Below are 27,954 nucleotides of genomic sequence, written 5' to 3'. Positions count from 1 at the left end.
AAGTCAGGGAAATGGTAAATACTATACATTCAAGTTAGCTTAGTTAAAAATATTACTCAGCTACAATTAAATAATTCTGTAAGCACAGAGGTTTCCAATTCTGGCTATGATGATTCTGAATTTACAAAGGGGAAATAGGAGTCAGCCTGTATATGAAATGGATCAGACTTTAAGCTACTTTCAGACAGCTTCTGCATTAAACTAAATGGTCTACACAGAAATTCCAATGATTACATAAATCTGCATGTTCTGGATTTCCTTCACATTTTATGGAACATTGGTCCCACTGTAGCTATAATATCTGCATAGGGAGTACTCTGGCTCAGCTCAATAGCCTGCTGTTTTTTTAGGACAAGAAAGCTATAAAATTTGGCAGCAGCTTGTTTTCGGTCACTATTTCTGCAGAGTTTCATCAGACTAAAGTACTGCATTCCCATCTTGTTGGATTCCTGGGAAAATAATTAGAAAAGAAGAAAGAAAAGACAAGCAACATCATTAAAAGTACAGCAGGCTGTGGATGCATAATGAATAAAATATTAATATTTTTGATAAGTAAGTGTAAAGTCCTAAAATGGAGAAATGCAAAAGACTCACTAGTAAACTTAGAAAACATTATTGGTCATTGAGTATAAGCTTGGTTCATTGAGAAAATGTATGAAAAGAACTCTTAAAGTGTTATACAAATTTCTGATGTGTTATACAAATGTTAGGCCTTTTAAAAATTTGATGTTAACATAAGTGGCTTTGTGAAAAGTGAAGTTAGAGTTTAGACTCGCAGGCAGAAAACAAGCCACAGGACTTTAGGAGGCTTCAAATACAATGAAAATTATCAGCCCTATCAGGCTTCTTCTCTTTAAAGGTACTAGGAGGTGGGGGTCACTATAAACAACTATGGTGATAAATGTAAAATTATATTTATATCTTAGTGGCAGAGGAATATAACTATATAAATATCTCCCAGTTTCCTGGCACAGATTAAAAAGATGTTGGATTCACCACAGGGCACCTATGAACCTACTAGAAAAAAACTGAGATACAGTAAAGTAATTATGGATAAAGACAACACCTTTTATGAAGACTAGTACCTGGAGTCAGAGTTCTAGAATGGAACAGTATAGTACAGGACTGTCTATAGTACAGTATAGTTTTTTTGGTGAGAAATACTGTGATGAATACTAGCCAGTATGGCTTGAGCTTCATATGCCTTTGATAGCTGTGAAGTATTTTTAGAAATACAATATACAGGTTTTTTTGCTAGTCCACAACACTTAACAGACTAATAAATTAAATACTTTATCATACTTTATCTAAACAAAAGGACAAGAAAAGGACAGTATCAGCAGCCTTTCAGAGGTGGCATATGCCAAACCTTCACTTATTCCCTCTTGAGGAGACAAGATGTGGATTGACTGGCTTTTTCCCCTGGAAGAGAAGAGGGACACCCTTTTCAATTTCAAGAATCTTTTTGAAAAACACCCCAATATGCAAGACTGAGCACTCATGCTTATTTTTCTGTTCCCTCCAGAAAGCCCTCTAAAATGAAGGTTAAAGAAGACAAGGTGACAAAGGAAGGGGATAAAGACAAAGTGAAAGACTGACTGACTTAGTAGAATAGAGAAAGTTAAAATCTAAGTACCAGCAGGAAGGAAAACCAGCAGAAAGCTAGTTAGTGTGAGCTATAGAACCTTGGAAAAGCTCAGGAATTGCAGGCAACAGTATGTTGGAAGATAGAGATAAGAATTCCTCAGAAGTCTTCTTGGGAGCAGTCAGACCCTCAGGTGCACTCTACCAGTTCACTGAACCAGGAGATCACAACTCCAATACCCTGCCATGAGGCAGGAAGTTGCCTTTCCAGAGATTCTAATGACTGAGGCTCCAGAGTTGGGACACCAAGCAATGTGGATAGTGGAGAATTGTCATACCACAAGCTGGGAGTTAAGTGAAATTCTACAAGCTAAACAATGAGACAGTCAAGGTTTCCCCTTCCCCGTCTTGGGTCCTGAATCACTGGCATCATGCTTTTCATTCCCTAGGCAGTAGATTTGAAGATTTAGCTGGGAAAACTGACCATGGGTGCCAGGGGATTAGGGGAACGACAGATAATGGCACCTGTATGTATGCAAGTGTGTGTGTGGCGGGGGGAGGCACAGCCCAATTATCTCACTGTTAAGACCACAAGTCTACAAGTGTCACCCTTGCTTATATAACTTCCAATCTGATATCTGCTGTCTGCTCTTTTTAAAAATATATTTATTTATTTATTTATTTTAGAGAGAAAGCACAAGCAGGGAAGGCAGAGAGAGAGAGGGAGAGAGAATCTCAAGCAAACTTCTCACTGAGCACAAAGCAGAGGTAGGGATTGATCTCACAACACTGAGGTCATGACCTCAGCCCAAACTGAAAGTTGGGTGCTCAACCAACTTTGCCACCTAGACATCCCTTTGCTGTCTCACTTTCAAATAAGAACAGATAATCAAAGGTCTACCAGACATTTGAGCTTAATTTCTAACATTCAAGAGCATTACTAACATTTAAGAGAATCACAAAGCAAACAGAGACAATGTAGGGACCAGAAGAAAACTATAACCAATGAAAGAGAAGACTCTGTATCCATAAAACATGATGAGAAGGAGGGAAGGGGACCAGTGGGAGAGACGGGACAAAGGATTATCAAGAAGCACAAGGAAATTTTGGGAGGTTGTAGATACATATGTTCACTCTTTTGATTGTAGTGATGGTTTCACAGGTATATACATGATATTGAAACTTATCTACTGTATAATTTAAATAGGTGTGGTTTATTATATGTTAAGAATACATCAATAAAGCTATTAAAAATAAATAAATAAATGAGAAGATCAGGATGCTAAAAACTAAAAGAATAATTAATAACTAAGAAAAAACTTTGGAAAACAAAAGAGGTGAAAGTAGAAATATAATTCAATAAAAACTGGAAGATAAAGTTGAAGACATTTTCTAGAGAGTAGAAAAAAAAGACAAAGGGAATTAATATAAGAAGTAAAAGATTTTTTAAAAAATTAAGGGGGAATTCAAGGGATCCAACATCTGACCTGTAGGCAATCCAGAAAGATAGAATAGATGAACAGCAAGGAGGAAATCTAAGAAATACTATAAAATTTCCTAAAATTCAAGGACATGAGCTTCCAGAATAAAGAACCCATTACCTGCTCAGCACAATAAATGAAAAAAGACCCATATCAAAACACATCATCATGAAATTTCACACCAGCAGGTGCAAAGAAAAGACTTAGAAGTTTCCAGACAGAAAATAAAGGTCACCTACAAAGGATTGCCAACCAAGCAGCATCTAAATTTTCAGGAACAACACAAGAAACCTAGATATGTTACAAAGCCTTCAACATCTGAAAGATATTATTTTCAAACTCTGTTCAGAGACACCTAATCAAGTTAAAGGTAAAATAAATAAATTTTCAGACTTGTACATAAGGTGTCTTTCTCCTATGTACTCTTTATCTCAGAAAATTATTAAAAGATGTTAACTACCAAAAAATTTAGTAAAGGAAGATCAAAGCATTGAGAAATAGAGAAACTAATATGGGAAAAAGACAAAGGAATTCCCATGTTATGATAAAGGAATGTCCCAAGACAAAAACAATGGAAAAGACCTAGAGAGCAGCTAGTCCAATGAGAATAAGAAGATGATGAATTCTGGGAGGAATATCTTCAATAAAACATACTGGAACTGGTCAATCAATTGACATATTTGAGCATACTAAAAGAGGTTTCATTATATTGTCAGAGAGTTTGGGAAAAGAATTAAGGATGAGTATATAGACACTAAGCAAATGGGAAAAATGAGGCAATGATTAACTCCAAAAAAAAAAACCCACTATGAAGTTCAGAAGAAATGTAATTACACTAATTTTTACACAGTCTTTGTAGCAGTGACTACTGATTGTCCCTTAATATTCATTCTTGTTTTCTTTCATAGCAATAGAAAAATTAGCTGGGCCCAAGATTGCCAGATAAGGATTACATTTCCCAGCTAGATGTGGCAAGGTGACTAAGTTCTGGGCAATGAAATGTGAAAAGTGACACACACAATTTCTGGTTGTACCCTTAAAGGAAATTTTGCTGCTGACCAGAATGCAGATGCGGTGGGTACTTAGCCATTTTTTAATTCTGAGAATAAAGAAAATGAGATAAAGGTAACCTGGGTCTCTGACAACCTTTTGAGAGTAGGGACTATACCAGATTATACTTTACCTTTTGAAACCATTGATACTTTGGCTCTTTGTCAAAATCAAACCTACATCATAACTATTACAATTGTAACACTGTAGACACTGAATACTGTGCTAAAAACAGACTGGTGAGAAAGCTATAACTAAACTAAATTTTCTTTCTACATTGAAAGAAGTCAACAGATAAAATAGTAAGAACATGAAATTAGAAGTATAGATATAAATACTAAAAGAAACAGCTTAATATAGTTGCCTTTGGTGAGAAGGACTTAGGAATAAGGAAGATAAGACAAAAAATTCCTGTGTTTCCTTCTTAGCCTTATAGCATAGAACTACTGAACTTCAAAAATTATATACATGTATTATATTGATAAAAATATGTAAATTATTTTTGAGAGTGAGAGCAGGGAAGGAGGTGGGAGGGGCAGATGGAGAGAGAGAATTTCAAGCAGGCTCCATGCCCAACACAGAACCTGACTCAGGGCTCCCCATCTCATGCCCCTAAGATCATGACCTGAGCCAAAATCAAGTCAGATACTTAACTGACTGAGCCACCCAGGTGTCCCAAAATATAAGTTAAATTTCAAAATAATCTGCTTTATTCTTAAACTGTTATAAACTTAGTTCCATATAGAGAATTAGTTGATAGCCTACTAAACACAAGAATGGGACATACACTGGATTTCTAGGAGCATGAGTATAGGTAAGAAGTTGATTAGAATATGCAGGCACTGAAAGCAAACTCCTACAGTGAGCCCTGGGTATACTGCTCAAACTAATTTCATTCTAGTGGAATTTGGTCTCAGCAAAAAAATAACGGAGACTATTTCATTTTTATTAACATCTAGAAGATTGATGTCAGCATTTTATTTTTAAAAACAAAAGTAGGATTGACAAATCCTACCATCTTACCCTCAAACTATTTAAGATCTGAAGAATTCTTCGACTCCATCTCTCTGTCTCAGTATTATGTTCATTCTCTGATGACTCCTGTTTGAATGATTGATAAAATATTTCATTTAAACAAATCTTACTAAATGCTTACTATTTGCCAAGCATAGTGTCAGCTGCTACAAGAACCCCAACTATAACACTGGGTCCTGCTAAAAAAAGAACTTACAGTCTGATAATAGAGAGACTAGGAAACAAAAAAACATATATCAATCCTTTGCAGGATTATATCAATGTTACCTAGGCAATGAGGGTCTCCAGAAGAGGAGATTCTGCAGTCTTTATTAGAAATGCATCCAAAAGCATTATGTCTTTACTCTCAAAAGTAAAATAAGCAGTGACTTTTGGTTAGGACTATCCCAGCTCTAGTCAATTTGAACTGAGTTGACAGGAATAAACATAAATCTATAGAAAAACTGCCTTGTAAAGGCCTTTATCTGAACTTAGCTGGTGATACAAAAGCTCTAATTAATACGTGATGTTTAGCCATCTGTGTACAATTGGATTAGAACCTTTTTGACTTCAAGGGTAACTTGTCCAAAAAAGATCAACACACTTCCTGTCATAGTCTCTGAATAGGTTCATTCTTTTCAGTCTTTAAAATTTAGCCATCTTCAGAGACTCTCAATATTTAAAAATCATCAAGCTGAAATCCCTTCACAGGAACTCATTCTAAGTTCTTATCAACTAACACTTTATGAGCTAAGAACAGAACTGGGCATAGGAAAGGTGCTGATGAATCTGACAAAAGAGCAAGTCTACAAAGTGCAGGGGGTGGGAGGTTGTGTGTGGCGGGGGGGAAGGTGGCACAGAACTGACCTAGTTTATAATTTTTCTGAGGCTAGCTCTGACCCTGCCATCATCCTTATCACAGGTACACTGTCAAGTGTCACTTCACGTGTACCTTTGGAGCCCAGACGCTTCCTGTCTGTTTTCAATTTCAGACTCCAAAATGATTTCAGAGAGTTCCAGCATATTCTTGAAGCTAAGGGGACTGACTGCGGAGTCCTCATTCCTACCAGTTATACTGGCTTCCTGGTCCTGCCTGTATAGCATTCGTTTTAACATTCCAAAGGGAATGACCTGAAAATATGGTCACTTTATTCTGAAGAGTTTTCCAAATCCCCTCAGCTACAATTTACTCATTTCTTTCTGGTCTGCCCTGGGATAAATGAGTTCACCCAATTACTGGTACTTATTATATTGTTAAGTATACAAATGCTGTTTTTCAAATATAAAAAAGCAATGGCCCAAGTCTTTGTTCAAGATCCATGAGACCACAGCTTCAACTATAACTGCACAACTAAACTAACCAGGAAAATGCTCCGAAAAAATAGTCTATGCGCTTTGTTGAAGCCTGTCTACTTGATCTATTCCGACACCCTACTGCTGAATCCATTGTGTGGAAAGCCCAGTGGATTATTAAAGCAGCTGAACTTGTACTGAGTTGTGGTTTGCTTGGCCATGTAGGAAAACAACCTGTGTCTACTGGAGCAAAGAGAAAGGTGAAAATGAATCACCCCACTTCTGGCTCTAAGGTGTTCAGGTATCTGTTCTGTCTTAGATTATCTACAGAATCCAGTCTATTTATCACATTTGAAAAAGCAATCTAGTAGTCTTGGAACTCAGTATAAAGATTATTTATTTAAGAACAAACTTACCATCTGGCATTAATAGTTATTTTGATATTATTCGATAAGAAACTTTAGCTAAAATTCATTACAATCCTAAAAATGCCTTCAGCACTGTGGTACAAAGACTGGAGAAATAAGAACATGATATGTATGGAGGCAGGTGAGTCAGATATTACTTCTGGCTTTGCTATTAAATTGTGGCCCTTCAGCAGGACCACTTTCTTTTTAGTGGTCTGATATAGGCCTTGAGCCACATAATGTTTTGGGGGGGAAATGCCGTCTTTTGCTTTTGTTTCTTTTTTTTTTTTTAATTTATAAATAAAGTAAAATTTCAAACACCCTAGGATGTACCTCTATTATAGCTCTGCTTCTTTAAAGATGTTATACATTAAAACAGTGATTCACAATATTTTTAACCTATGACTACCTTTGATAACATAAAAATTTCACAATTTTCTTTAAAATTATTTGAAATTTCAAAATAAGTTAAAGAAAGAAAAAAGGTCAAAGCAATTCTGAGCATGTCTTATCAAACTACTTATATACCTTTTTGTTGAGATCACTAATTTAATAATTCTAGAAAGTAACATGACAGCTCTAAAACCAATTTTTAGGTAAGTAAGGTGGTAACTATTTAGGAACAAAGTTTTTTGGTTTTGTTTTTTAAGATTTTATTTATTCATTAGACAGAGAGAGTGTGCACAAGCAAGGGGAGCAGCAGGCAGAAGAAGAGGGAGAAGCAGGTTTCCTGCTAAGCAGGGAGCCCACTGCAGGGCTCCATCCAGGACCCTGGGATTATGACCTTAGCCGAAAGCAGACACGTAATTGTCTGAGCCACCCAAGCACCCCAGGAACAAAGTTTGTAAGAACATTCTCAAGACTATGCATATATTTACCAACGCCACTGTACAAGTCTCATTTTCTTGTGCTAAGATGGCATTCATTAAAGAGGATTCCTCAGCAGCTAAAGATACCATTTCAACAATATCCTGCTAAAGCAAATTAGGGAAAAATAGGTAAGTCATCACAGTAGTAGTAATCGCAGGAACAATTTTATTTTGTTAAATGCTTTAATCACATGAAGGCTCATTTCTAAAACTGATTTAAAATACTACCTGCACTCACAAAATATTATTTCTGAAATATCCCAGATAGGCTGCCCTGTTTTCCGTATGCCTCCACAAATGAAGAATTGGCACATCCTTGCCCTCTTTGCTGCCCATCCTTTCCACTCCTACTTCCTTCACCACTGCTGACCTCATATCAAACACCTTCATAGCTGTGTGGCTGAGACCGTTTTCCTTTGAAGCATTTTGTCTAGCTCCAGCTCCTACCTCTATCCTCATGCCAATACCAGGTGGTGGAGGAAGAACTATAAACAGAGGGCTGAAAATGGAGGAAGGGATATTAATATCCCTACCTAGGGCCATGGCAAGATTGTTGCCACCACAGCTTGAGCTGTCACTGGCAAAAGGGAAGAAAAACAGTGTCTTCTGGAAGGGGAGCAAAGGCATGAAGGAAGAAGGAAAAAAAGAAAGCCAGAAATCCTCCATTCCTTATCATATCCTTTTTTCATTGTATTAGAAGTCATGGGCCCCTTTTTCATCTTTAACAGTCTTCAAGTTAGGAACCTACTACAACAAAGGGTATTTGATTTTTCACTTTATCTCTTAAATTTTTTAGTGAATGTAAGGAGTTGCATTTTATTCTTTAATCTACATGTTTGTGGAGACTTATTTTTTCTCTTCTAATTTCTATGAATATTCTATATTTTAGGTACTCTCCATTTTGTAGTTATTTTACATAAAAAATGGTTTAGGAAGAATTGAAAGCAATGAATCAGAATCAATATTTTTCTGTCTTGTCAATATTTCCCATTCCTGATTATATTTCATATCTGTTCACCATTTTTGGAAGCACCATAAGAATGGAATTGAAAATTAAAGCATTTAAGTATAGAGTAAAGGAGTTAAGAGGGTCAAGAGAACTCATATATCAATCTCTTTACTTCAAGCACTTGGGAAAATCTATTTTGTTAACGTATTAAAAAATTGTGAACTAAACAAGCTTGCCTGATCATAAGTTTCAGTAGACGCATTCTAAGAAATGCTTGAGCCCAAAATAAGGAAGACAGTAGTACTGGCAACCCAATATCTCAATATCTAGTATACTATCAAATATTCAGTAAAATACATTGTTTTAATGCATTATGAAATTGTTTTTCCTTCCAAGGCCATTCAGTTCCAGTGTGGATTGACTTTGAATTCCCTGAGTGGCTATCAAAATACAGTGATGAAGGAACAAACCAGAAGAGCACTAGTTTATTTTTATATGGTTTAGTTATAATACTTACATTTGTATAACCACTAAGGTGACAATGGGGAATATATTTTAAAGCACACTGTTTCCAATGATGCCTTTTTTTTTTTTTTTAAGGATTTATTTATTTATTTATTTATTTGACAGACAGAGATCACAAGTAGGCAGAGAGACAGGCAGAGAGAGAGGGGGAAGCAGGTTCCCTCCTGATCAGAGAACCTGATGCAGGGCTCAATCCTAGGATCCCGGGATCATGACCTGAACCAAAGGCAGAGGCTTTAACCCACTGAGCCACCCAGGCGCCCCATCCAATGATGCTTTTAAAGGACTATGTTGGGGCGCCTGGGTGGCTCAGTGGGTTAAGCCGCTGCCTTCGGCTCAGGTCATGATCTCACGGTCCTGGGATCGAGTCCCGCATCGGGCTCTCTGCTCGGCGGGGAGCCTGCTTCCTTCTCTCTCTCTCTGTCTGCCTCTCTGCCTACTTGTGATCTCTGTCTGTCAAATAAATAAATAAAATTTTTTTTAAAAAAATAAAGGACTATGTTTTTTGAATAGAAATTATTTCTTCAAAAAAATTTTTTTAAAAATTTTGTTTGGTCATGGATTTTTAGATAGTCTTTTGGATTCAAGACCAAGATAAATATAGGTCTAAGACTATGTCTTAGACATGAGAAGAGTGAATTTATGATCAGGAAAAAAACACAGGTGTACTTTCCAGAGTCCTAAAAAATTCCATGATATATTGAATGTGGGGTCCAGTAGGATTCTTGGGATATAACTGGATTCAAGTACACTCACTTATTTGATGTATCATGCAAAATGTTTCAGTATGAAACTACTTATCTTGTAATTTACTATCCGAAACTTCTAAAAAAGACTGTTCTGTAGATGAAAATCATGCTTTACATAGTACTGCCACTTACTAAACAAATTACAGAATAAGATAATACAGAATATAAACTATAATGCAAGAAGACTTATCAAAGTTTCAAGGTTCCTTCACTCTGTGTCAGAAAAATAATATTTTTATAATTTTCTTTGATTAACTTACCTCAGAACTAGTATTTTTATTGATATCCTCATGAGAGCTACAGTTAGATCCATCAATCACATCCTTCCACATTTTGGATTGATTTAAGTCTTGGTGGGAATTTAGTTCTTTCATCACAGAGGTCTCTGAATTATTAAGGAAGTAAAGAAGATTTCACCAAAATATCTTTCAAACTTAAATTGGAGTATGGTTGTTACAAAAGAAATCTTCTGACAGAAAACTTGGAATCTGAGAATTTAAGCAAAGGATGTACAAACTTTCTTATAGTTTCCCAAGTATCATGTATTTATCTTCTCTTCCCCCTTTTCTGGTTCTCATCACCTCCACTCCCCATCCTCCACCAACTGTCTCCTCCACACTCACTTCAACACATGCATTCACAAGATAACATGGAGAGTTCAAGTCCATCTTGGTGTATGGTTCAGTAGATCTTTTAAAAAAGATTTTATGTATTTATTTGACAGACAGAGATCACAAGTAGGCAGAGAGGCAGGCAGAGAAAGAGGGGGAAGCAGGCTCCCTGCTGAGCAGAGAGCCCGATGCAGGGGTTCGATCCCTGGACCCTCAGATCATGACTGAAGGCAGAGGCTTACTTAACCCACTGAGCCACCCAGGTGCCTGGTTCAGTAGATTTTAATGTCTTCAGGACAAGTGATCAGGAAGCAGAGATTCGCTCACTGCCAAAACTGGTTTTATTATTCCTTTACAATTGTCACAATAACAATCAGTAATTTTTAATACTCCATGTATCCTCTAAGTGGATGGAAGTGTCTATGTCTCAGGTTAATTGTATTCTTTAAATGCTATTCTTATCACTAGGTGACTTATCATGTTCCTTGTCTTAAAGTGAAACATTATCCTCCTAGATAAAATAGTTTTATCTGTTGAAGGTTTAGGAGTAGGGATGGGGGAGATCGGGAGGAGTGAGATTAGGAATAGGGAGATAGGGAGAAGTGAGATTAAGGAGGTAGGGAGGAGGAGAGAGATTACGAAGAATCCGCATAATATATATACCTCATCTTTTTAATGTAGTTTGTTGAATGAAAATTAACCTGTAGGCAATGCTGATGTAACAATTTCTTTAAGCTGAAATACTCTTCTAGAGACAGCATTTATTCTTGGGAATATGGAACTGGATCCCATTTTCACTTGAAATGCAAAAATGACATTTTTGTTTCTACAACATTCCCCTCAACAGTTAGGATGTCTCACCTATTATGTTTTTGCTTTCCACTTCTTCCCTTACTGATTCCTTCTGTATCAATTTTCTTCCAAGTTTAAAGCCAGAGGACAGAAAGCATTTTGTAAACAACTGTAAAAATATACATTTTTATTTCTTGTTTTCTACAAGTAAAACGATTCAATAAAATACAAGCACATGTGCCAAAAAGTGAAAACTACAATTCATGCACACACACATCAAGCAAATGAACTCAAAAGGAGGTATTTTTTGTAAGTTTATATTCTGTTGTATACATGAATGTAAATACGGATTTACTTATTTATAACCAAACACTGTACCTACTTAAAAAGATGCAAACTGTTACCATTTTCAGTGCAGCATGAGTCAAATCCTGGGCAGCAGTTGACAGAAGTGTGTCCACTCCTCCCTTCTTCTTCCACATCATCAGTCTTTGGGTAGGAGGTGCAAGTTCCAAAACCATGAGTGTGTCCGTAAAGGAAGTAAGCTGTTTATGCATAATTTTGCTACTGATCTCCTTGATTGGATCTATGAGCAATTTTCTCTTTTTGCCTTTTCTCTTCTCAGCAATGTCTAAATATAAGAAAAAGGCACAAATGTGATTGGTTGTACAGCTTTGTAAAGTGATATTCTAGGCGCTGCATATCTAAAAAACGTCTACCACAATGGAACCTACAGAGTTGCCATGGGAAGAAAATCCCTTTCTCTCTTCTAATAAATTATGCTTCACAAGGTTTTTGCACAGCTAGAATATGTGAGCAGCCAACAGTGGATGCATTTTGTAAAGTGTTTGTTCAAAGTGCTTAGGAGGGACTCTGTTGACCTAGCAGGCAGACAAATGAGGAAATGCAGAGCAGAGGATATAATCAGGGAAGTAGCTCAATCTTGAAGTTCCCTAAAATATCTATATAAGAGGATATTTTGAAACATTAATTTGTATCTGTCCAGTATATTTTTCCCTCCTCCTTTGAAATTCATACATAAATTCCAAGTCAGTAGCTAGGTCCATGGGATTGCACTCCTTTTAGATAATTTTACCAGGTAGAAAGCAGGAGTCAAGCTTTTCCTTAGTAAAGATGCAAAAAGGGAAGATGAGATTTCCCAGAAAGGAAGAAGATCTGAGATCAGATGGAGCCAAATGGAACAGTAACCTGCCTGCTAATGTGCCTTAGTAAAATCCTGGGAATGTGGCGAGATCCCAGAAGGGCTGCTGTGTGATGACCCCAGAGGTTACATAGGCTGGGACAGTGGGTACCACAAACTGTTTTGACTGATGACCAAAGTTTCCTTTCTACCTGTCACACCCCTCTCCCAAATTTTGATACTACATAGCTTAGGCCACATAGGGGAAATGTACAGATTGAAATTTTTACCAACCCAGTGAGATAAAAACTCAGAGTTGTATAAAGTAGAGAAAAAAGCTTGAATCCTTTATCCCTTGCATGCCTGAATTTATAACTGAAATTCATATCAATTATACTACTTGAAACTATGATGTCCTTATAAGGTCAAGTTATATTCAATTCATATTTATCTTTTATTCCTTAAAACATGCATGAGGTTAAATTTTAGGGCTCATAGGCTTCTCTTTTGATCCTTTTATTTTGTCTTATTTTCCATTCATTTGCATGTTTATCTATCTTCTCAATCAGATTGTAAGCTTCTTAAAAGCAGTACTATGTCTTCTTCATTTCTGTGCCCAACAGAAAGTAATGGTTCAGTAACTACTGGCATTGAACTCAGTTTTAGATTTTCCTGTTTTCCACACTGGTTATATGGCTTGACCACAATTGACCATAATGAAAGGATCACCTCAAATTTCCTCCATACCCTTTCCCTATCATATTGCAAATGTTATTACTGGTTTCACTCCTTCCAATAATATTTCACAGATTATCTCACAGTAAATAATATAATAGTGTATCAAAAATAAAAACTAAGCCTGGGTGGCTTAGTCAGTTAAACAGCCAACTCTCTTGATTTTTGCTCAGGTCATGATCTCAGGGTCATGAAATCGAGCCCTGTGTTGGGCTCCACACTCAGTGGGGAGTCTAGTTGTGGATTCTCCTCTCCCTCTCCTTCTGCCCCTCCCCCTCAGATAAATAAATCTTTAAAAAAAATTTTAAAAACAAAAAACAAAAACATGATTTAGTCTGACCTGAAGCATCAATTGGGTCAAGGGTAAATCCTTGTTCTTCATTTGATAATGTGTCATCCATTTTTCCATTTTCAGGTAGACATATATACTCTGGATTATCTGGTTCCACTAATAATTCCACCATAAAAGGAATTGTTAAAAAAATAATGGTTATGTTATAACTTAGATGCTTATATGAGAATAAAAGCAAAAGATAATGATAATTGAATACTTATATTGTTAACTGGAACCAAATCTGGTTTTTAGAATCATGTACTTAATGGAGTTGAAGAGACACCGAGATTACGTGGTCTGGGGCAGTGTTTAAATGTGCTCTCATACCAAATAAACCCAATTCTGGCTAAATACTTTCACTGTAACTTTCTCGGAACCTAGTTTCCTATTTCATATTGTCCAGGGTCAGACTCTGAGGAGAGTTTGAGGGATAACATTCTTTACTATGTTTCATTATACTATATTGCTACTTAAACTGTGCAGTTATAGGGCTTAATCTGAATATTAGTATCTGTTCACTTTCTACAGAAAGGATAATTTCATCATACCCACTATAGTATCAGAAGGCTCAGGAGGCAGAGAAATTTCTCTGCTCAAATGCATGTCTTCTAACAGGATATTCTGATCATCTTGCAGTAGATTGTCTTGAAAAACAATAAATACTTTTGTCATACAGAGTTGAATCTGTCATTTGTTCACTAAACATTTACTGACACTACTGTATACAAGAATGATAAGGTACAACCCTACTTAAGTAGATTTGAATGGTTACACAGACTCTTGTATTTCAAACAGGATAATGTTAAATTATATATTTATCATTTCCTTTCCTTTATTAAGTAGATGTTTAATTTCAGGAGATATTTACTAAACTAATACCAAGATAGTAACCTTATTACATAACCATCTTTAGATTTCAAATCAAGAAGTAAAAGCTTTCAAAATTCTTTAGTAGAGATTTAAGGTAAAACCATGTATTTTCATAATTTTAAAATTTCAGAAAGTTTGCTATAACCAGCCTTTTAAAGCAAACTAGAGAATTTTAAAAAGATTTGTTACTTAACCATCAATATCTTTAGAACATGTGTATTTAGATTTCCCAGTTTTTGTCTGCCCTATTTCTATGATTATTTTATAAAAACATCATGATATAAATATACAATTATAATATAAAATGTCAGACAGATCCTTTAGCTGTTTCACAATTTCTGTTAAGGAAAATAATGTTTTCTAATATATGATCTAATATATTTTGTGAGGACTATATTAAATCTACTCCTTCCCCTTTAAAAATTAAGAATTTGTAAAAATAAAAACAAATAGTATTTTATAACCTAAATGAAAAATGTGTTTAAATAGATGACTATTCACTTAGACCTAGCCTAAATGTTTAAATACACCATAGATTTTTAAAAACTTGTGTAAAAAATATATTGATTTATATGACACAGGGACATACCTGAAATTTTAGTTTGATCTAATAAACAGATTAATACATTCTAGTATTATTGAAATAAATATTTGATTTCTATATAATCAGACAGCATACCAATCATCTCTCCTGCAGCCCCTTCATCTCCAAATCCATCTCCACTGTCATAGAATAGAGACTTTTCTCCAGCAAGGCTTCCAGAACTATGTTCAACTAGAGGACCACTGGAATTCAGCAATATGTTGTCATCAAAGAAGCTATGTCTTCTGAGAATTTCAGATTCTTCCCCTAAATGAATATATATCATTAATACTGAGTTGGCCATAGAAACATAAAGTTTTAGGGTTAGATGGAAATTCAGATATCTTCTTGTATAGCCCCTCCCATTTTACAGATAAGAACAATAAGAGCTTAAAAACGTATTTGAATTGTTCAACTAATGTCACTCAGTTAATCAGTGGAGACTGGATTTTTAGTCTAGCATTTTTTCCGAAAAAACATTAGGATAGGGTTTTTAGTTGTAATTCAATTTAATAATTTCCCAGAGGGTTATTATTGGTAGTGGAATAATGTCTTCTGCATTAGAAAGGTCATGTCTGCTTGATCAAGCATTATATCATATTATTTCAGTTTCTTTTTTTTTTTTTTTAAGATTTTATTTGTCAGAGCGAGCGAGAGCGAGCACAGGCAGACAGAGTGGAAGGCAGAGTCAGACGGAGAAGCAGGCTCCCTGCGGAGCAAGGAGCCCGATATGGGACTCGATCCCAGGACACTGGGATCATGACCTGAGCCGAAGGCAGCTGCTTAACCAACTGAGCCACCCAGGCGTCCCATTATTTCAGTTTCTTGTGTTGTTTATCCATAATGGAAGTTTGGAAAATAAGAGGCATGTCTGTCTTCTCAGGAATGGAAAAGTAGATAAAATATTAAAGAATGGGCTTCTAACATTCATTCAATAAATACCTATTGAATGACTGGGTATTAAGCAATCTGCTAGGTGTTGGACATACAGCACTTAAAAAGAAAAAACACAGTCAGCTAACATTAACTGAGTGCTTATTATGTGCATTATATTATGTAACAGAAAATACTATTATAATCCTTATTGTACAGACAAGGAAACACGTCCATAGAAAGGTTTTATAATTTGCACGCAGTCATACCCCAATAAATGACAAAGCCAGGATCTGAACCTAGCAGAGACAGTGACAGTATCAGTGTTAGAATTTCACTGGTAAAATATATTGCAAAATGGCAACTTATGAGAGCAACTCCTAAGACACTGACAGCAGCAGTTAAAGTGAACTCCCTGACTTGCTTCCAGATCGGCTGTCAGCACATGTATATTCTTTCCCTTTCTTGGGTTTGAATCTCTAGGTCCAGGAGTCTGAAACCAGTGGTCAGACAGAGCTGGTCTTCTCTTCCCTCTCTTTAACAACCATGTTAGTATTGGTAAAGAAAACAATGAAGAATCATTTATATTAAGATTTCTCTATAGGCCCACATCTCCTGGAAAGGAAAACTTGAAAAAGGGAGCCTTCATTGCACTGGATTAAAGATTTGTTCAATAGAAGACTGACTTAAAAAAACAAACAACCCTCCCCCACCCAAAAAACCTAAAATATGTTCACATCTTCCAGAAGCAGCTTGAAAGTTCCCAAAAGAAAAGCCAGCTTTGATCAATAAGATAATAAAATTTATCAACAGACATTGTATTCTGAGCATTGAGCATCACAATACTAAGATTACTAAAAAAATTTTTTTAAAAATAATCATTGCTTTCAATCTTATATTGTAGTTCAGAATAGTATGGATTAATATTAAACATTTCTCAGAAAACATTAGGTTTGAGCTAGTTTTTGGAAGAGAGAAAAATCATTTATTGGTGAAAAGAGCTGAAGGAGAGAATCAGGGAAGTAACTCTCTGATGTTTTTAGTAGTATCTCAGTTTACAAAAAGGGTAGTCAGGCTCAAAGAAGCTAGATGATTTGCCTAATATCACACAGCAGGGCAAGAGACAAAGCTGATTCAAACTTGGATCTATTGGTATACTAAGAACATGTTCTTCCCCTTTTTTGAATTGTGGGAGACACAGACTGAGAACAGTTAAATTGTATTTGTTGACTGGTAAGACATTTAGAGCAAAAACTGTAGTGAGAGTAAAACAAAGTTGATAAAACAAAGAAGATGATATACTTGTGGAGGGCCTTGAGGATAGGCAGGGGTGTCTAAAGTAAGTCATAGGAATCCAAGATACTTAAGTAGAGGAATGTGATATTTAAAAAAAAAAATGAATTTAAGGACAATTGTTTTTGCAGAGATATATAAAATGTGGGAAGACACTGGGAGATATGTAGGAGGGTATTATAGCACTCCAGGCCTTTAGTACTTATGAAATACATATATATTATATATATATATATATACATATATATATATATATAAACACACACGTGTGTGTATGTAATGTAATACATTCTAAGTAATATATATACACACACACACGTATATATATGTGTATATATACATTTTTTTTAAAGTAGACTCCACACCTAGCATGGAACTCAATGTGGGACTTGAACTCACAACCTGAGATCAACCTGAGCTGAGATCAAGAGTTGGATACTTCATCATCTGAGCCATGCAAGTATCCCATTACTGGTAAACTAGGGTGACTAGGGAAATAGAAAGAAGACCTAAGAGGCATTTCCAATTTTTTATTGTTGTAAATCAACACTGGTATGAAGCTTACAGAAAGTGTAGTTAAAAGTGATCCTAGTGGGGTATCTGAGTGGCTCCTTCAGTTAAACATCTGACTTTTGGTTTTGGTCATGATCTCAGGGTTGTCTTCATGTCTGTCTGACATTCTTCTCAGACATGTCTGTCTGAGATTCTTTCCTCCTCCTTCTCCCTCCCACTCTCTCTATCCAGCTCTCTATCCCCCAGCTCTCTATCTCTCTCTCTCAAATAAATAAAATCTTGAAGAAAAAAGGTGATCCTAAAGTTTCAGTCCTAAAGAAGAGTAGTAGCATTTACAGGGAAATGTGTAAAGAGTGTCTTGGGCAGTAGGAAATATGATTAACTTTTTGCCAATGTATTACATTCTAAGTCTTAGGGTTACAGACAGTAAAAGATCCATGCACCTCAAAGTATGGTTTGTGGGTTGGTCCTCGTCCATGACAGAGTAAATACACAAATTAAAGGTAAAGTTTAGAACATCTTAGAGCAATTTTACAGAGTAGTTTTATATATGTTGAATTTAATAACAAAATTGAAGCATATAATTTTATTTTTAAACTTTTAATTTTTCTAGTAATCAATTTTTAAATATTTTATAAAAATATCATTCCATGATAGACCAAAAATTAACAAAAATTATAAAACTTGTCCTTCATTTAAGAACACAGCTATGGATCGCAAGAGTTATGGAGGGAGAGTTAGGATAAGAAGAAGAGGTTAGAGATGTAGCTCAAGCATTACTGCCTTGACCACCCATCCCCACCAAACACAGATTTAGACTATCTATCTATGCTCAGAGCTTCAGGTACTATAAGTGAGTCAAAGATGAATATGACACAGATCTTATCATCTTGGGGTTTTCAGATTAACACAGGATATACATAATATCATGGTATAAGACAGAGGTAAGTGCCATAAAAAGAACAAATACTATATGGCCTCAATTCTAGAATACACTCAACATCTTCTGTTTCACAATTATGAGTATGTATTTGGCATCTGGTATTTCCTCCTTAGTCCCAAGCCATGTTAAAATCTGTTTGTTTGTTTGTTTTTAAGAATTGATATCATCATATACTGGAGGAATTATATTTTGAAGTCATGCTATATGCAGCACACATGTAAAACCTTATGTATATGTTACCACAGCAAATGTTTATTTGCATGTCTCTAACCCACCCGGGAGCTCCTTCAGGAAATGCCTCTGCAAACTTTGCAGTGCCTGTGCCTATAATAGCGCCTACATGTATTTAGTATTCAAAAATGATTGTACAGTAAGAAGGGAAGTTTACAGCCTAAGACTGAGTCTTGGCATTGACAAAGGTAAAGGCAAACTTACTGAGAGTTGCGTTTACGTAACAAGAGATTCATTCTAAAGATATTCCTAATGGTGTAAGGATAGCTCTTTCTATTGACATTGTTTCAGTACAAAACTGCAAGTACAATTGGTTAAAGCTTATAATTTTAATTTCTCAAATATTCTCACCAAAGCTTCCAGCTTGGAAAAGTAGGTCATTACCATAATCTTCTCTAAGTGTGATTTCCTCTGGTCTGCTTTGGTTCTGAGCAAAGTGTTCTGAAACATCAATAGCACTATGGAGAAACAGAAGATTGACAAAAACATGGGAATAGAACCCAAGGATTTTGCAATATCCTGAAAAAACCCCAAACCCCTAAAACAAAAAACAGGTTTTATCATAAAACCACTTTTATTTTCTCAATAGTATTATTTACAAACACTAGTTTATTATACATGCATATATACAAATGATCTCCAGGTTGCCAAATCCAGGAGTCGATTCTCAGTCCTTATCTTACTTATCCTAACCAACCGCATTTGAAACAGATGTTCACTTCCTCATGGAACAGTCTCTCTCGACCTACTTACTTCTGATTTTTTCTGTATCTCACTGGCTGCTCTTTTTCCATCTCCTTTAATAGTTCTTCCTCATCAGACTATTAGCTACTAGGACTGACCCAACGCTCTGTTCTCAGATCTCTCTCTTTTTAAAAAATTACACACATTCCCTGTGGGTCTTTTATGACTCATGGATGAAGTTCCAACAATATGTTCACAATTTCCAAATTTATGTATACCAATCCAGACCTCTTTCCTGAATTTCAGACCCAGATATTTAACTACCTGCCTACTGTCCTTGGGTGTGCAACAATCATCTCAAAATTTATGTCTAAAGCCTAAGTTAGCCTTTACCCTGCCCCTCTTAAACCTGCCATTCCCTAGTTATCCTCATTTCATTAGGTGGTTAACTTCATTCTCGTGCCCAAATCATATGATCTCTCTTTCCCTTAAAGCCATATCCAAATTTTCAGGAAATCCTGTTGGCTTTGTCTTCAAAATATATTTATAATTTGACTGTCACCACCTTGATAACATGAAGACTGAGAGTGAAGTGATCATGGACACTGTCATTTCTCCCTTGGACTTGGTTTTTCGTTGTGGTTTTTTTTTTTTTTTTTTGGCTGGGGTAGTACCATTTATTAAGGAAGAACAAGACAAAGGCCACAGGAAGTTTTCTTCAAGGACACAGAGGCCAGGCATCCTGATCCCACATCTGTGGGCTGCTGGTGGGGACACATGTCCTCAATTAGGCCCTCAGGCTCCCACAAACAGGGCAGGGCTGTCATGTCCCCTTCCTGTCCATCCCAGTCATGAGTCCTGGGATCCCCCACCCAAGGCACTAACTCTTTTCAACCACCAATGCCCTCCTTCCCCCATGTCCCCTGGGCTTTCACTTTCAGATCAGTGGAGGGTGGGGATATGGTCTGGTGTGGGCAGGGAGACCTTCTCAGCTCTGGGCTCTCCCCCAGCAGTTCCTGGTAAGAACTGGGGTGGAGTTCCCCTTGCAGCCCCTAAGGGGAGGGGACCCAGGCTAGGTGTTGGGTTGGAGGGATCATCTGGACTTCTTACTGAAATAATCTTCTCATAGGCTCTTTGCTTCCTCCCTTTCCCCCTTATAGTAAGTAGCCTGAGGAAGCATGTTGAAATCAAGTCAGATCCAGTCACTCCCCTATTCAAAACCCTCCTATTTTTCCTATCAGAGTAAAATAAAAGTCTTTAATGCAGCTTACAACACCCTACATCATTTGCACCCTCTGCTACCTCTCTGACCTCATCTCCTACCACTCAAATGCTCATTTATAGCACTCCGGTCTCACTTGTTTCCCTGCTGTTCCCTGAAAATGTCCAATGTGTTCTGCCTTAGGGCCTTCCCACTTGCTCTACCTGGAACCTTCTTCCCCAAGTTACCGAATGATTTGTTCTTACACCTCCTTCAGGTTTCAGTTCTAAACCTTAAAAAAAAAACAAAAGAAAGAAAAGAAAAAAAAGTCTTTCCTGACCATCCTCATTTATTTACTTTATTTTCTATTTCTTCTCATATTGCTGATCATTTCCTGGCATATTGTGTACTTATTTGTTTATTGTTTGCCTAAAATGTAAGATTCTTGCAGACAGGAACTATTGTTTACTGCTATCTCCTTTGTGCTTAGATCAGTGCCTGGCATATGGAAGGCACCCAATAAATATTTACTGAATGAGTGGATGAACATATTGTCAATAGTGTGAACTACTTTCAGCAAATATAATGATATATTTTTGGCACTGTGTTTCAAAATTTCACACCGAATTTAAGTTATGTCAACTGCATGTGTTTCAGTTGTTACCTAGATTTCACTTGTGTTCATGAAATATGAAGGTGAAAACAACAAAATATCAAGAAAATCAAATTGAAGGAAAATAAATTTTAAAAATTTACTTCAGATTCTGGGTGTCAAAATCATGAAATTCTTCCGGCAGTGTAATAGCATTGTAAGCAGCTTCAAAATTCTCTTTTGGAAGGTCAACCAGTCCTGAAAAGAATCAAAAACCACATTCAATGAGCAATAATGTTATATAAGTAGAAAATCCCAACTCCTGACCTTCTTTAGTCCATTCTCTATGAACAGCCAGAGTGATATTAAAAATATTTAAAAAGCAATCAGATCAGTTCACTCTTGTGCTTAAAATGATTTAGTGACTTCCCCAGTGCATTTAAATAAAATCCAAATTTCTAATCTAATCCCTACAAATCTACCAGCATCATCTTTTCCTCATTCACTAGACTCCAACCATACTGGCCTTTTTGTTCCTCCAGACCTTTGCTCTCCCAGTTCCCTCTGCCGAGAATGCTATTCCCTCAGGGACTTTTTAACATGGCTGGGTACTTCTTCTCATTCTTGAAGTTTGACCTTAAATTCAATCTTCTCTGAAAGGCTTTCCCCAATCAGCCTAACTCAAGTAAAGTTTTCTGTTATTTTTTGTTGTAATACTCTGCTTACATTCCTGCATAGTGCAATTGCAATCTAAAATTATTGTGATAATTTTAAAAAACTTTTTCATTATTTGATTTCCTCACCAAACTGAAAGGCACCTTGTTTGCCTTGTTTGCCCTTGCATCCCAGAACCTAAAATAGTGTTTGGCACAAAATATGGGATCAATAAATACCTGTGGATTATATAAATGAAATAATAAACAAATGAACCATATTTGATTGAGTATAAACTTATGTAGAGATTCTACAAATATTTTAAATAAAGAAAAAAAAAACCCTGTCAGCCCCAATTCAACAAATATTAATTGAGGGAATAGTATGTTCAAGGCACTGAAACAAGTACTATAAGAGATTCAGAAAATTAACATGACAGAGATGTGACCTTCAAGGAGCTTGCAAACTAGTGTAAGAGGCAAGGCCTGTACCTAAATAACCATAATATGAGATAGAAATGATGAATGTCTTTAAGTTTAAAGGCATTATATTTATGATGCATGTAAACCTCTAAGACTTTTGAATGTCTAGAGATTTTCCATAATATTTCATAATAGCATGCTGCTTAGAGTTCTAAGAATTCTGAAAATAATGACAATTATAATATCTGGCTTTTGTCAATTACACTTCATCTCACAGAGGCAGAAACAGATACAGCAAACTAAGCAACCCGTTAAAACTGATCTCAGAATTTCTTACATAATTGTGGTAGCTTTACATATATTTTTTATGTAAATATGCAGGAAAATTACAAGTTTTTGAAAGTATAACCTTTACCTGAAAATACAGGAAAAGAGCAAGGGAAAGAATATAATTTGTCCTTAACCATGGAAACTTAGAATCATTGAAAAGAAAGTTTATATTCATTATACACCCTGGAATTATAGAGCACCACCAATTAAAATAGCCCACCCCAAATAAAAATGCCAAGGGGAACCAAGAAAGTGAGACAAATCAACATTGCAAGTATACCTGGGCGAAATGTCATCTTCATTTTAAGCAATGCTTCACTGCAATCTGCCAAAAGATATTTTGCCTTCCTATTATAGATTCGCACAACTCCCAAAAGAAGGTGTCCTGAAGTTCGAAGTGCAATTTTCACCTTTCAATAATTTTTAAAGTATTAGAATGTTAAGAACTAGACCCATAAACCCTATTTGAAAATTACAAAATCATAGAATTTCTTCTCTTTAAAAAGGAGAAATTTTACTTATTCTTATTTAAAGTGAATTACTTTTACTTCATCTTGTAAAATGGTGAACTTTTGTTCTTACCCAATGAAGATAATCTCAGGTACCATTTAAGTGAAATGCATTATTATTGGTTTCATGGGAATAATATAAACTCTGCAGTCAGGCAGACTCGAGTTCAAGTCTTAGCTCAGTTACTGAGGTTGTCATTCAAACTTCTTGAACTTCAGTTTATTAATAATGGCCACAACTTATTATACATTTATTTTGTGCCAGGCATTTTCTTAAGAGCTCTTCATATATTATTTAATTTTAACAACACCCTCTTTTTACCAAAGAAAAAAAAAACAGACTCAGAAATGTTAAGTAGCATGTCCAAAGCAACACAACTACTAATGGAGTAGGAATTAAACTTAAATTTGACTAACTCAAAAGTTCATCCCCTTAACTACCACACTTCACTGAGGCTAAACGAAGCCCGTTTCATAGAGTTACTGTGAAGGTTAAATAATCTATTGAACATAAAGCCTAGCCCAGTGCCTGATACATGGAAGGTTTTCTAATTATCATTCATCCATCTTTGAAGCAGAAAAACTTAACCTAAAAACATACAAAAACAATACTTTAATGCAAATTGTAATATCTTATTATAGTGTCTTAATAATGAAGTATTTTCATATATATTTTGAGTTATACTCAATTTTTTTTCTATTCTGTGTATTCATCTGTTCACTATTTTTCTAAGTAGTACTTATTTGGTTCCTATGACTTACATGGTATTTTGTTAAGGATATAAGGAAGGATTGCAAAACATGTATAAAACATGACCTCTCTACTTCAGGGTCCAATCTGTTCATGATAAACATATGAAATAGTATTTACCAACAGAAACTGACGTATGTTTAAGCTCAGGTAATAAATGTTATACGAATTAAAAGAATGAAGACCATTTCAGAAGTAAATTTCCTTGGAAGTTTATAATTTTAATTTTATTTATAAATAAATTTTGTTTATAATTTTAATCTATAATTTTAACCAATAACATACCTTAGGTGAAAGAATTTTTTCAATGGTTATCTCTAGATTACATTCAAATACATGAGCCTTTGTGAGTTTCTTCTCCCAGTGAGCAGCAAGCCAGATTTTGGCCAAAGGCCCTCGCTTACTCATAAGCACATGTGTGTAGAACATGTTGCCTCTATTCCTTAGCTGTATTTAACAAACTAGGAGGAACATTAAAAGATATTTAAATGTTGATTACAAAAACATCTCAGTGCTACTTTATAGCAAAAACACTTATTAATTCTATAAAATAACAGATTATCTTGCAATTCAAGGCATAATTCAAATTCATATTTTTTTAAGAAGAAACTGTTATTTAAAATGTGAAATTAGAAACTAACAAGAGCTCTGTTGGATTGTGAACCACACCCGGTTTAAATGTATTCTGATCTTTTATGGCTTCTTACATCCTACTTTGTTTTTTACATCCTACTGCGATTTATCCTGCAAAGGATTTGAGTTTTCTTTTTAATAAAGTCAAATAAAAAGAGGAGAACGCTTGGGAAAAATCGATGGAAATAGGGAAAAAAGCAACAGGAAAAGGTGGACAAAACTAAGAAAAGTGAACACATATCACCTCTTTTCTAAAACTTAGGAATTTGAGAAATGTTGGATCCTTGACTTATAACCAGGTTTGAATTTCTTTGTTTTCTGCAAGATGCTCTGGTTTATTCAATAATGTATTAACCTTTGGAGTTAAAATAATGGAACTGTAGAGGATTATAAACTGGAAAAAATGAAGAAAACAAGAAACTACAGGAAGAGAATCACAAAGCAAGAAAGGAAACAAGAATCAAATTTAAATGTTCCCAAACAAGAATGGTGAAAAAAAAAAACCAACAACCTTAAGTCAGAACAAAAACAATTTATGCGCATTTCTACCCACTGTACTATCCTCAAGTATATCATAAGGCCCCACTTTAAGCAAAGGGATATTATAATACTTTGACTTCTAGAGAAGAATCAGGTTATTGCTCACAGATAAGCAATTTTAAGCTGCCACCATAAAAGCTTTTTTGCTTCTTTTCTACTTAAAGTTCTGATCAAAAGAGAAAAGCCAAATGAACACAAAAACAAAATCAGTCAGAGAATTCAAAATTTAGGTGAACTTAGATCAATACCCATTTCCACCTCAAAAATCAAATCACTGTGCCTGAAATTAAAACTTGGACAATCTACCAAACCACATTCCCCAGAGAGCGAGCAGGCGATTTTTTTTTTTTTTTTTTTTTTTTAAGATTCCATTTATCTATTTACAGAGAGAGATCACAAGTAGAGAGGCAGGCAGAGAGAGAGGAGGAAGCAGGCTCCCCGCTGAGCAGAGAGCCCGATGTGGGACTCGATCCCAGGACCCCGAGACCATGACCCGAGCCGAAGACAGCGGCCCAACCCACTGAGCCACCCAGGCGCCCCGAGCAGGCGATTTTAATGATTATGGCCTGCGCCTGCCCTGGTTCCACTTTCTTCTTTTCCGTTCTGTGTTTGGTATCTTAGAATAAATTCCAATTTATCTCACAAAATTACTCCCAGGTATACGGTTATTGATGTATTTTAAGGAAAAACAACCCTATGATTTAATTTTCCGGAGACACAGAATGTCCCGAGAATGTCCACCCTCCCCGCCCCGCCCCCAACACCCGTCACCCCGCACAGCCCTCGGGGTGTTTCTAGATTGGACCCGCTTCGAGCAAAGCGGAGCTGACGAGAATCGGGAACCGGGAGCCCAGGAGGGGCCGCTGCTGGGAGAGGGTCCCGGGCAAGGAGGGGGTTTGGGGGAAGGAGGAGGAGGAAGAGGGAGGCCGCCGGCGAGGGGGAACGAGGGGCGCGCAGCCAAGCGGGCGGGCCGCTCTGGGGCAGAGGCGTGGGGAGAGCCGGAGGGTTCCTTCAGGGGGGTAAAACCGGGTGAGGGGCGACGAAGAGGCAAGGTGCAGGAGGCGGGGTGTGGGGGGGGTCCGCGGCTGTGAGGGAAAGACAGCGAGCGCCAAGGGCAAGGACGCCAAGGGCTTCCTCCACAAACGACTCCTCAGACTTCAAGGCCGCCTGTTCAGAGAGGGAAACTGAGGCCAGAGAGGTGCCCACAGGCGCCCGTTCCTCTCTGCAAGGGCTAGGAGCGGCGGGTCGCGCCTCCAGCCTCAGAGGCTGAGCTCTGAGCCTCCAGCTGAGGGCGGCTGCGATCCTCCCTCAGGCGCGGTCCGCCGGTCTCGCGCCTCTGAGGAGCTGGCGGGGCGCGTGTGGGGATGTGGGTGGCCGCCGCCCCCATCACTTAGCTCGCCTTCAGTCCCCGGCTCCCGCCCAGTCCCTCAGGCTGCGCCCTACTTTCGGCGCCGGGTGTGAGGAGAGGCGTGCCCGAGCAGGGGCTGGAGGACGAGTCGCCGGGGTCCCGGCGTCGAGTCAGAAGCGCCTCGCTCCCAGTGCTGCCAGGCGTCAGGGCTGCGCGGCTGTGCGATGGGCGGGGCTGCAAGGGACGGGGCGGGGCTGCAAGGGACGGGGCGGGGCACTTGACCAGGGATGGGAGGGCGAGGGGCGGGGCGGGGTGGCAGATATGGGGCGGAGGGAGGGGCGGGGCAGTAGGGCAGGGGCGGGGAGCTCCAGTCCTGGCTGGGAGCCTCCTTGGTGGTGTTTTTTTTTTTTTTTTTTTTTTTTAAAGATTCTATTTATTTATTTGACAGAGAGAGATCACAAGTAGGCAGAGAGCTAGGCAGAGAGAGAGAAGGGGAAGCAGGCTCCAAGCTGAGCAGAGAGCCCGATGCGGGGCTCGATCCCAGGACACTGAGATCATGACCTGAGCCGAAGGCAGCGGCCTAATCCACTGAGCCACCCAGGCGCCCCTCCTTGGTGGTGTTTGAGCTGACAGAGCTCTAACCTGGGATCCCCTTAAGCGGGGCGGCGGGGGCGGGGCGGGGCGCTAAAGAAGGGATGATGCGAGCTCGAGGGGGCGGGCCCTACAGAACAATTGTGAAAGGTGGTGTGACCACGCCTGGGCTCTGGATCCCTAGGATGGACCCTGCTCTCTTCCCCTGAGAGGTCCCTGGAGAAATTATTTAATCACTTAAACCTCAGATTTTCTCATCTGTGAAGTGGAAGTGATGCTAATAAAAGTACATGCGCCGTAGGTATTGTCAGAGATAAATGAGACGAAGCATGTCAAGAACCCGGCAATAATAAATGCTCAAGAAACATCAGCTATTATTACTGTCATTATTAAAAAGATCAATCACATTGACCCACCCTTTAGGGACAGCATTTATTTTCCTGCCTGGGAACATCACAGCTTTCAATAGCCAAAGACAATTCCTAGAACCTAATAAAAAATCATTCCACAGAATAAGGATCCAAGGCTGGTTTCCTCCCTTGAGATTCATAGTAAGTACTAATAAACCCTGGAAAAACAAGGGCATCCAATATATAGGTTATTGATAACGTCCCAGGCTCCTCCTGATAGATTGTCTCATTTACTCATGTTAAATAACACCTATGCAACCAAGTACACTAAAAAAAAAAAAAAAAAAAAAAAAGTCTAATTGGCTTTATTAAACGATTCATGAATCAGGCAGCACCCCATCTAGGAAGTAGGAAAAGTACAAAGTAGGTTTTTATGGAAGAGCAGTGCGGCATGAGAGTCAGTAAAAGACAAGGTTTGTTTCAGGCAAGATTGCTTTCACTTAGGGGCA

The 27,954-nt window shown here is 37.4% G+C and overlaps 1 protein-coding gene across 1 annotated transcript; it reads right to left on the bottom strand.

Moving 5' to 3' along the window:
* Positions 1 to 121: 121 nt before the first annotated feature.
* RAD21L1 (RAD21 cohesin complex component like 1) lies at positions 122 to 24,438 on the bottom strand. The gene is made up of 13 exons (XM_059133463.1): positions 24,269 to 24,438; positions 23,004 to 23,133; positions 21,482 to 21,575; positions 19,192 to 19,298; positions 15,084 to 15,254; positions 14,083 to 14,178; positions 13,541 to 13,648; positions 11,729 to 11,955; positions 11,394 to 11,493; positions 10,182 to 10,306; positions 7,708 to 7,803; positions 5,139 to 5,216; positions 122 to 449 (listed from the first exon to the last, which is right to left on the bottom strand). Exons 1-13 carry the CDS (start codon positions 24,410 to 24,412, stop codon positions 261 to 263), a joined length of 1,665 nt encoding a protein of 554 aa, XP_058989446.1. The 5' UTR covers positions 24,413 to 24,438; the 3' UTR covers positions 122 to 260.
* Positions 24,439 to 27,954: the final 3,516 nt, after the last annotated feature.

Source organism: Mustela lutreola, chromosome 9, assembly GCF_030435805.1.
Source record: "Mustela lutreola isolate mMusLut2 chromosome 9, mMusLut2.pri, whole genome shotgun sequence".
Classification (NCBI taxonomy): Eukaryota; Metazoa; Chordata; class Mammalia; order Carnivora; family Mustelidae; genus Mustela; species Mustela lutreola.
This window is presented reverse-complemented; position numbering and strand designations above follow the sequence as displayed.